This window comes from Onthophagus taurus, chromosome 5 (assembly GCF_036711975.1).
Source record: "Onthophagus taurus isolate NC chromosome 5, IU_Otau_3.0, whole genome shotgun sequence".
Classification (NCBI taxonomy): Eukaryota; Metazoa; Arthropoda; class Insecta; order Coleoptera; family Scarabaeidae; genus Onthophagus; species Onthophagus taurus.
In genome coordinates this window covers 12,848,313-12,860,219 of record NC_091970.1, presented here as the reverse complement: position 1 = coordinate 12,860,219, position 11,907 = coordinate 12,848,313, and the positions used below count along the sequence as shown (strand labels likewise).

At 35.0% G+C, this 11,907-nt stretch overlaps 1 protein-coding gene across 1 annotated transcript; it reads right to left on the bottom strand.

The window, feature by feature from the left end:
* Positions 1–444: 444 nt before the first annotated feature.
* LOC139429816 (uncharacterized) lies at positions 445–990 on the bottom strand. Its single transcript, XM_071196033.1, has one exon. It carries the CDS (start codon positions 988–990, stop codon positions 445–447), a length of 546 nt encoding a protein of 181 aa, XP_071052134.1.
* Positions 991–11,907: the final 10,917 nt, after the last annotated feature.

Here is an 11,907-nt window from a genome sequence, read left to right as displayed (position 1 = left end):
ACTTTGTACTTACCGCGTCCTCTTTCTGCTGTCGCTGCTTGATGGCCCGATTGATGTCCCTTGAAGTGTATCCGTTCTTCTGTAGCACGCCTCGTCGAAAGTGTTGCTCCTTCTTCAAGTTATCTCCTTCACATATTCTCGCTGCTCGTTGAAATAAAGTACGGATCACGGACCTGTTCTGTTGGGGATCATGATATGATGATGAATGCAGATACCTGTTGGTGGTCTTCTTCCGATATACACCAAGTTCCATATCTCCATTTGTCGTCCTGGTGACCAACACATCTAGGAAAGGTAGTTTTCTGGCAGTTTCTGTTTCCATATTAAACTTAATCATCGGATGTTAAGCGTTCAAGTGATCCAAGAACTCCTGGAGCCGTTTTTACCATATTGCCATATTACAAACGTGTCATCCACATATCGGAGCCATAGCTTTGGTATCCACTAGTTCTTCTTCAAAGCGTCTTCTTCGAATAATTCCATGTAGAAATTAGCTATTACTGGAGATAATGGAGATCCCATGGCTGCCCCTTCAAACTGTTCGTAAAATTCTCCTTTCCAGCTGAAATACGTCGATGATAAACAGTACTCCACTAGATCTGGTACGTATTCTGGTAATCCCTCGGGAATGAGCTTCTGGCGGAGGCCATCCACAGCATCCTTAACTAGTACCCTGATAAAAAGAGACTCAACATCGAAACTTACCAAAATATCCTCACCATCTAGCTTTATACCTTTTACTGATTCCACAAAATGTGTAGAATCCCTGACATATGATGCCGTGTTGCCTGTAAAAGGAGACAGAATCTTTGCGAGATATTTGGCCAACTGGTATGTTGGGGAATTGATGGCACTGACGATATGGCGGAGGGGAACGTCTGGTTTATGAATCTTCGGTAGTCCATAGATTCTTGGTGGTACCGGCGTCTGCACAAACAATCCTTTCTGCTGTTCTGCTGGAATTCCTGTGGATTTTATCAGGTCCTTCATTTTCCTTACGATTCTGTCTGTGGGGTCCTTCTTGATCTTCCTGTAGGTGGCTGGGTCCAGTAGGCTCATCATTTTGTCGTCATATTCCTTATGACTTTTCTTTAATAAACCGGAGTGCCTTCTTTTCACTAACCGTCAAGTTGGATTTCGGTGGTTTTGCTGACTTCAGTACTCTCGCAACTTTTTGTCGGATCTCTTCGGCTTTTAGTGCGGGTATCCCTCGAACAGCCGCTTCCACTTCGCAGATGATTTCCTCTTTCGGAACCTTCCTCGTCTATAATCTGTATACAGGAGCTCTACAGAAGTACTGCACATACATGGGCATAAGTCGTATTGTCTTCCCAATCTCTCTTCGATACTAACCTTTTTGGTTAGTATCCAGTTGTTGCTGTGGTTTTTACAGTAACTTGCTGCCTAGAACAAAACCCAGATGTTTAACTTGTTATGACAAGAGCTTTCTGAGATTACCGATTTTTCGCATTCAAGAGTTTTTTTAAAATTTACCCACAACTCTCTCCGTTACACCTATTATCATCTATTTTGAGTGCTATCTGTAACACCTATTAATTAACGCCTCTACTTGTTCACCTCTTACAAGAAGACGAAAAAGGATATCAAAGCCGAAAATGAAAAAGTCCTCATTGAAGCGTGTAATGGTATTCACAGATATGTTTCTTGATGTTAAAACCTCTTTATCTAAGATAGTCCAAAGAAAGAAGTTTTGCAGTGCAATGCCTTCCTAAAAACCTAATCACAGAGTGAGGATCTATTAACTGCTGCTTATACTATTGTTTACAATCCCGAGCTCTACCAACAACAAAATATACAACCAACTAGGAGTAAAAATTTAAAGGAGCCATATTATTAAGAATAAAGTTCAACTTCAACTTTTATAATATTTTTTTTTTCTAAAATGATCCTAATCCCGAGCTCTACCAGCGACAATATATGTAAAACCACGATTTCATCTAAATCTGAGAACAAAAGTATAAAAGAAAAATATTGTTAAGTATAAAGTTTGCTACAACTTTTATACCAAAACGTTTTTTTCTAAAACTTTCTGAATCCAACAACAAAAAGATTCTTCATCTAATTTTTACCTATTTGAGTTTTTCTTGATATTTATGCATCTGAAAGCAAAAGTGTAAAAAAAACAAAATTGTTAAAAATAAAGTTTGCTACGACTTTTATATTTATACATCTAAACAGCATGTTAACGAAGAATGTAGGAAAATCTCAGGCAACACTGATACATTTTCGCAATGTGTGTGGTATCTATTTTTCCAATAGCCACAATAGCAGATAAACGGGCACGATAACATAAAACCCTAGAACCTTGAACGATGAAAATCGGTTTATTTTTCTTATTCTTCTTATAATAGAACACGGCCCTATCTTTCTTCAACAGTGTTGGCGATTTTCGGTAATCTGTCTGGCATTCTCTCGGCATGTTCTCTCATTTCTCTCCGTCTACCACGTGCCCATCTATGTCCTGCACCCCACATATTTCCCTGAAGTCTTCCATGCATACTTTCTTCAATTATTTCGTCCATCACTAAATTGAATAGAGCCGGGTTCAGGCGATCACCTAAACAGCATATTTAATTTGCTCGTTTGTAAGTTATCCGTACCTGCTTAGTCTCTTTTTTTCAATTTCTAGATCGGACTATATTAAGTTTACCACCCTTTTTTGTAGTTGTACTTCTTGCTGTCTAGACTATATTTCTTATTTTCGCCAATACAATGTTGTAGTCACTTTTGGACTCTTGTACTTTGGAAGGTATTCTAAATACCCACATGCCAACACGCAAAACTTGGAAAACCTTTTATTTTTGTGTACATACGAGATGTCGAATTTAAGGACAAGACGCCAGGTCAGTAGTACGAAGCATACAATATCTTAATTCAGACTGCCTCAAATTGGAATCTGAGGAAGCAAAAATTCGATTACAAACACCCAAAATAGAAAAAAGCTGACCATATTAGATGAGATATGCTGGGACTGCGCGAAACAAGACTAACAGGAGAAAACACTCCAGAAGAAAATATGAGAAGAAGGGGGAAGTTACCCCGAAACATATAGCACCGGTTTATAATAAATACATCTTTCATCGTCGTTTTTTCTAAGTTTTTTATTTTGACACAGCTAGCAAGCAACTTCAAATCTATCTCTGACAGAGTTACCCACATTTTGAACAAATTATACAAGTGATACAGTGTGATACTTAACCTGAAGATCGAAAAAAATGATCATATAGCAAAAATTCCCGCTGTTTGTGTTGGCTTTCTTACACTGTTTGCTTTTCGAGTTTCTTATGCTTTTGTCAGCCGCTCTCAAATTGTTTTTAATCGTTTCCTACATTTCCTCTGCATTTTCACTTTCTGTCAAGCGTGTGGGATCCTCCCGTATTTCGCTGTTAATTAGTTCAACTCTCGTTGTCCTTTACTCTTTCATGATTTTCGTCCCTAGGTTTATCTTGCACAATATCATTCCATGATGAGTCCCAATATTTGAGACAGAAGACATTTGAATATCGACATAGGTTGTGCTACATAAAAAATACTCAGCATTTTACGTAGAATTCATAAATGCAACAAAAAATGGGGGTTCCTATTTAAAATTGTTAACTTAGGGATCGTATCTCAATTTTGGGACACCTGTACATTTCAAATTTATCTAAAAAAATGTGCGTATTTTACATAAAAATAAACCAAATGAAAGTTGTTCTGTGTGAAGGGGGAAACTATATGACGATAACATTTTTTGACCTTGACCTTATTTTCAAGGTCATATGAAAGTTGATGTTTTATGGCGTAGTCGGTACTTCGCGATGAACATTATCCTTAAGGACGTGCCACAAAAAAATCAAGAGGTGTTAAATCAGGTAATCTGGCAGGCCAGGAAATTGGACCTCCCCTTCCAACTCATAGCCTACCATAATCCTGATTATGTGAAAAATGTGCTTTACACCCATCATTTTGCAGCCACATATTTTGTCTTTCTTCCCTGCTCAAATGTACAAGTAACGTTGGTAAGACGCCATCTAAAAAATTTCGGTACTTCTTCCTATTCAGCATACCATCAATAAAGTATGGACCGATCAATTTATCACCAATTATGCCACACCAAACATTAACCGACCAAGGTCGTTGATGTTCTACTTCACGGAACCATCTCGGATTTTCAACACTCCAATAGTGCATGTTATGTCTATTGACTTGTCCTTTGTTTGTAAAAGTAGACTCATCCGAGAATAGCACGTTACCAAAGAAATTGACGTCCAGCCGCATTCGTTCATGTGCCCATTGGCAAAATATTATATCGATTTTCAAAATCACCTCCATAAAGCTGTTGGCCTTCAGCTGGTTAAGCCTTTAAAATGTTGGTCTTCGATTTTCTTCCGTAGTTACAATTGCTCGCCGAGTTCTTTTTCTTGATACCACATTTCCAGTGTTAATGAAATCATTCACAGCTCTGTAAAAGGTACTTCTCGAAGGCGTATTTCGATCAGGAAAACGTTCTCGATACAAAGCTGTACTATCAGCGACGTTTCTGCCACTTTCTCCATAAATAAAAATCATTTCGACTTTTTCCGCCACACTTAAAGTATAAATGGTTTAATGACTTAGTTTAAACACTTTGCCTCAATGTAAAACGATGGAAGGAATTCAGAATTTGTTGCCAAGCAGTTTTTATGCAAATTTAGTTTTACCTGTTACATTTTAAAACAATTCAACCAATTAATTCTCTGAAAGCGATATTCTGAAAATGCCGACATAAGCAGGTCTAAGAACTCTTGTTTTTTATGCGTTATTCTATTATCAAATTGACAAAGGCGGAGAAATGTCGGAACCCTTTAGACTTCTTTCCAAAGGTATTTCCGACAAGCCAGGTCACCTAGGTAGGTACATAGGTAGTATTCTAAGAATTAAGAACTAAAGACTAGTGATGTAACGGATATTCGCATCTGCATCCGCAACTGCGGATAATCCGCATTGTTTTGAGGATCCGCATCCGCATATATATTAACGGATCTCTGTTACAATAAATAAGTAGGGTAGGTTGAAAGTACAAATAGTGTCAAAACGTGCGCTATTATGAGTCAAACATATTCCCCAAATTTCATTTTCCTAGCGTTTATGGTTTTTAAGAAAAAAGAATTAAACCAAAATTTTCCGCCATTTTTGGAGGGGTGTAGCTCCTTAGGGGAGCCGAAGTGGCCCATGGTTCATATATCAAAGTACCCTTAAAATTCACTAAAGAATCACCCTTGAAGTTTGTTGCAGTCATTCAGATACACCCTGTATATATAAAAACTTTTTTGAGGTTATGTTCTTAATTATTGATCAAATCAAAAATTTTTATTAACAAAATTTGTTTAGAATTACTTCAGGAACAGTGTTTGTTAATAAAACTTTTTGCTATCTTGAAATTTTAATTTCCCTCTGAATAGTATGCTATGAAAATTAATTATCTCGATAATTATTGTTTTTATCAAAAAATGTTTTAAATAAAATTTGTTTCAATTTCGATTTTGAATCAATTATGTTAATAAAAAATTTTTACATCTCTATTAATTAAACATCTAATTGTAAGTGTAATTATGTGTAAAAACGGAAAAATTATTATTTTGAGGTTATCTCCTTAATTACTGATTAAATCAAAAAGAATTGTTGACAAAGTTTGTTTAGAATTGTTTCAGGAATAATTTTTGTTAACACAATTTTTTTCTAACTTGAAATTTTAATTTCCCACTGAATAGTATGCTGTTCTTTTAATCAAGATTTTTCATCAAAAATTCACACATCTTATTTGTTCTTGCTAGATTAAAAACGTTAGTTAATTGTTTCTGAAGAAGTTTCAATTTTTTTGAAAAGATGTTTTGGCAAAACCACACAGTAAATTTTTTTTATTCTTTTTTTAGTTACTTTACTTTTATCCACAGATTCAGATTTTACAATAAAATATATAGGTGCCATTTAAAAAAATTGGTCGTGACCTTCATATAACCTTGAAAATAAGGTCAAGGTCAAAAAATGTTATCGTCATATGGCTTCCCCCTTCGCACAGAACAACTTTCATTTGATTTATTTTTATGTAAAATGAACCGTTTTCGAGATAATCGCATGTCTCACTTTAAATGGACCAACCTGCATACGGCGCTATTTTTCAGAGATATCTTTATCATCATCATTCTTTCGTTTATATAATAGCTGTCTCCTTAAACGAGATAACTAAACCGTTCATAAGTCACAATCGCCGCATCGATATCAAAATCAGACTTCAGATGCTATGTTTTCTCGGTGCTGTTCTATGGTGTGAAATCGTAGACACTAACCGAGGCAACACAAAAAAGACTCAAAGCTTTTCAAATGTGGCTCTATAAAAGAGTACTGAGGTTCTCGTAGGTGAATAGAGTAACTAACACGGCAGTGATGCAACGAAAGGGGAGGGATTTGGAACTGATAAACAACATCAAGAGAAGAAAACTGGAATACCTTGGATATATTATGAGAAAATATATTATAAAAACTTAAGGCCATGGTTCTCAAAGGCTACTTTCATCAGCAAAACATCGAAGTTTGAAATTCACTGTTTGTCTTCTTTTGACAAACCCTTATCTTGTGGTCTCTAACTAATACAAATGAAATTTTCTATTAAAATCACATTTCAAAAAAGTTGCGTGATGTTTTATTAATAAATCTAAACCTAATGTTTTCTAGGATTTTATTCGGTGTAAATAGCCAGATTTTCTAACCCAATAATACAGAGGGAGCCATCTGTCGAAGCGAAGCATTGAGTATCCGTTAGGGGAAAGAAACGATGTCAAGGGTCATCGAGGTCAACAGATCTTCTCCCTCGAGAATCATCCCTAAGAATTCTACCCTTAACATCATAATACACCCTTTTACATAAATTCACAAGAATAAACTTAATGCAATTAAAGAATAAGAAAATAAAAAATGTTTCTTTATGAATTTTGTTAACAAATTTTAATAACTCTAATTATTGAAAATGGTTTTGTTTTGATGTTCTTTATACTTTTACACAAAGAGATAAGAGAAACAAATAGATGACAGGAACCCGAAGCCTTGTAAAGCTGTTAAGATCTGTCGATTAGATTATGGGGTCGAATGCAATTCATTTTGGCGTGAATTATACGCGTATGTGGTGCGCCACAAATCAAAATCGTTGCTGTGGGGGGTGAAATCCGGAGGGAGAGGTGAATATTCCTGGTTATAGGCGGAGATTCTATCTACTCTCGATCGTCTCGTTTCTCCCCAGAGATAACAGATAACGCGTTCAATTCATTCTTTCCATATGTGCTGGATTATAACAATAAACTTGCATGGAGAGGATTCAATGAGGTGAAGTCATTCAAAAATGATTCCGTGTTGAGTTATGGGATTTTTTTTTTAATCAATTTTTTTTCGTGCTAATAAATCAACTAGAAAAATGTATTTCGATATTGAGTATCCTGTCCGTACTTCTTTAACACGTTAACTAGCGTTTAACGTGTTAAACATGATTAATTCTAAGCAAACACAAAAGATTTTCAGTTGACCGATAGTTTAGTCTATGGACATAAATACCTATTAAGTTTAATGTAGGTGCATACACAACACAACTGTAGATGAACTCGATTTGATGCATTTATGACATAAATAGTTTTGTTGAGTGCCTTTGAGTTCTTTAGGAATTTTAACCGATGCAAAGTTAGCCTCCAATTAAATAGGATTTTACACGTATAGTAGGTATTTTGATTATAACAAGAGAAGCGACTAATTTTCCGAAATACGGAACTTGTTCGCTTCCTTTTTCTTTTTCGGTTTCAGAAAAAGCGTTCAGAAGATCATCGACGCGCACGCAATTTTCAGAAGTGGATGCTTCAATTTCAGTTTTCAATAAAAGCCTCTTGTAGGCACCTTCAAATTATTTCGCTGTGGGATTGTTATTGAATCAACCTCTTGATCTGATAGCCGAAAAAAACATCTCGATGTGATCTTGGCTTACTTTGTACGTTAGGAAGTAGTCCATAAGGTTTTGTTTGACCAAATCTTCGAATAAGTTTTGTACGCTTAGGATAGATATGATCAAGCCTAGGAATCCAGTTTTTCTACCAAAATCCAGAGAATCCAGAGAAATCAGCATCTGCAACACTTGTGCTCAAAACTTGTACAGCCAATCTGACTTTCATAATTTCCCGTCGGAAATGTATGTGCCTTTTTGTCAATTTGTTAGCAGCATGTAGGCCTTTAGTCTGTTGCAAGTTTATTAAAGAAATCTCATTTAATTTTAACCAATCAGCAAGAGTATTTCTGACAAGTTTCACCATGTGACAAGGGTCTAGTATTAAATGGACACAATTTGCTTCCAATTTTGATGCAACAGCAAAATTTGTTGCAGTTCCGTCAAATGTCATAGAGTTTTCTGCCCCTCCATGCTCTTTGGATTGCATATCATCTTGACAACAGCTTGCACTCGCCACGCGTAGTCTAGAGGAGTAAGTCTATGACTAAAACACATCATAAAGGTGAAAGTGGAGGAAGGAATAAGAACACTGAATAAGGACAGACGAGCAAGACTCCAAGGACATCCGTCTGCAGTGTTTGCGGTAAGCCAAATCACAGTAAAGATAAGTGTAGATATAGAACATATTCTTGTAATTATTGCAAAAAAAGTAGGGCATTTAGAAAGAGTGGCAGGCATAAAAAAGAAATGTGTGTTATGGAAATCAAAGTGATGCCGACACTCAATCGTTAAATAAAAAAGAGAAGGATGAAATATTTTCTTTAACCGATAACAATAATTTTAATATTTATAATGGTAAGACAAAGGATACAAAAGTAAATAAGATAACGGTTGATGTGGTCTCAGGAAATAACCACTATATCAACGCATAAGTGGTTGTTTAAATACACTTCCGTTCGGTATTGCATCAAGTCCAGCAATATTCCAAAGAATAATAGAAACCGTTTTGCTCTATTTTGAATAGAGGGAGTAGTTTGTTTTTTGGACGATATTTTAATAACGGGAACATCTAGAAAACATGTTGAACGCGTAAGGGCAGTATTGAAAAAGTTAAAAGATTGTAGACTGACAGTAAGTAAAGACAAGTGTGAATTTTTTAAAAATTCTATTGAGTACTTTGGCTATAAAATTGATAAAGACGGTTTACATACTGTAGACGAGAAAATAGAAGCGCTCGTAAATGCTCCAATTCCAGAAAATGTCAGTCAGTTAAGGTCAATATTAGGAGTGACAAATTATTATAATAAATTCATTAAGAATAGTTTAACAGTATTAAAACCATTGTACGATTTGACAAAAAAACGGAGTTGATTTTAAATGGTCGAAACAAGCAAATGATGCTTTTGACAAAGTAAAAAAGATTTTTATCATCAAAACAAGTTTTTCATTACGATCTAAAATTACCCATAAAGCTAACAGTAGATTCATCTCAATACGGTGTAGGAGCTGTTTAATGCGTATATTTCCTGACGGTAGTGAAAAACTGATAGCTTTTGCTTCAAGAATCTTGAATGCAGCACAATCAAAGTATGGTCAAGTCCAAAAGGAAAGTTTAGCAATAATTTTTGGCGTGTTCAACAATATTTATATGGTCGAAAATTTACTTTGTGCAACGATCATAAAACACTACTGACAATATTCGGATCGAATAAAGGAATACCGCAATATGCAGCAAATTGCAAAGATGAGCATTAATATTATCTAGTTATAATTATGATATAGAATATGTAAAAAGCAGTAGGAATGTGGCAGATGTGTTTTCAAGACTTCCTATTAAAAAAGAAATGTAAGAAGCTGTACCAGAAAATCATTACTTAAATTATTTATATGAAAATGAAAACTTTAGTTCCATCGTATTTTTGGTGGCCAAATATAAACAAAGACATTGAAAATTTAGTGAAAAGCTGTATTAAATGTGTTAGTTATAGAGATAATCCACCATTAGCTAAATTGATACCATGGGAGCAGACAAATAAACCCTGGTCAAAATTACATATCGATTATCTGGGACCAATTTTTGGGAAAAAGTATATTTTTGTACCCGTCGATTCATATACAAAAGGGATGGAAGCTTTTGTAACAAATTCCATTACTTCAGAAATAATTAAAATTTTTAGGTGTATTTTTGTTAGATTTGGATTTCCAGATTGTGTCATATCAGATAACGCAACAAATGTTAGATTAGATCAATTTATACAATTTTTGAAAAATTATGGAATTGAAAGTAAAACCTCACCACCATACCATGCAGCAACGAACGGATTAGCCGAAAATGCCGTAAAAACTATTAAACGTGCAATGTTAAAAGAAGTGGATGAACACTTAAATTTGATATTAAATAAATTTTTATTAGCATATAGAAATACACCAAATTGCACTACTTCAATAGCACCAGCAGAATTGTTAGTGGGAAGAAAATTGAAAACTCGACTAGATTTAATTAAACCAAAATTAGAAAATAAACAAATTAAAAACATTGATGACAAAATAAAGTTAAATACAGAAAAAAACAAATAAAATACAGTTGCGGTGAGGGACTATAGGTTTTCAAAAAAAGTTGGATTCCGGGAAAAATTGTAAAAATTTTAGGACCAAGTTCGTATATAGTGTGGATTCCGAAATTACAAATGGAGTGGAGACGACATTTAAATCAAATTGTTGATTGGAATTCACCAGGATGTGTAGAACACACTGTAGAACAAGATAGAAGAGAAACTCCGATTATTTTGTGACATTCAAACGATTAGTTAATTTTTGTTTAGGATTTATTTAGTATAAGTTAGGAATAAGAAAGGGGAAAGTGTAGTATAAGGAAGAAACAAAAGATGGCGTGAGTAGTGACATATTGAAGGTTAAGTTAAGTAGATTAAGAATCCCGCCAAATTGTAAAATGTCGTTGACAAAATGTATAGAGAAAATGTAGAGTGTTTTTCGGAAATAAAAAGCAAAAAGAGATCGAGTGTTTATTTACTAAAGATACTACAGAACTGTTCTCTTAACAAGCAGAACTTTCGAAACTGGACAGCAGAAAACCCTCATGAAGTTCATCTACCCCCACTTCACAATAAGAAAATCACCGTTTGGTGTGCTGTAAGCCATTTTGGATTAATTGGCCCTTATTTTTTTTAAGATGCACAAGGGGCAATTGTAACTGTAACCTCCGGGCGATGTTTTTTATGTTGGAAAACTTTTTGATCCCAGAATTGAGTCGACAAGGAATTAACACAAGAAATGTTTGGTTCCAACAAGATGGTGCCATGCACAGCATGTAGAGCCAGAACCTCAATGGAAGTTGTGCGTCGCATTTTCCCTGGACTAGTACTGTTACGTTTCCGTGATGTGCCGTGGCCCTCTCTTTTTTCTGATCTCACAGCTCCTGATTATTTTTATGGGCGGAGGTCTACGTCGATAAACCTAAAAGGAAAGAAGCAAGAAGGTTAGGGAAATTGACATCGACCTGTGTGAGAAAGTGATGATGAACTTTAAGGATCAACTACAGCAGTGCATTGCAGAAAACCGAGGTCATCTGCCTGACATTATCTTCAAAACATAATTTTCTATTAAGGTTGACATACGATTTCTAAAAAAAGGAGTGTACAGCACCCTTGACAAGTAATTTTAGAAGATGGCCCGTTTAGTCAAGTTTCCAAAATGGTAATATAATATAATAAGAATATTATTGCCTGTTTTTCTGCAAAAAAACACGTTATTTAAAAGATTCGTATGCTATTTTTAATTACTCCTTATTTCCTGTTTTGTTAGCTTTGTTAGAAGATGTGCCACTCAATATCTACGAACTACAAAATGTGGTTTCAACAAGATGGTTGCCCTTATGTCTTGCAAATCACAATTATATACATATATTATTAATCATATCAATAATA

What these genes read in the sequence shown, in the direction of transcription:
- LOC139429816 (XM_071196033.1), bottom strand. Translation starts at nt 990, where the DNA reads ATGAAGGACCTGATAAAATCCACAGGAATTCCAGCAGAACAGCAGAAA.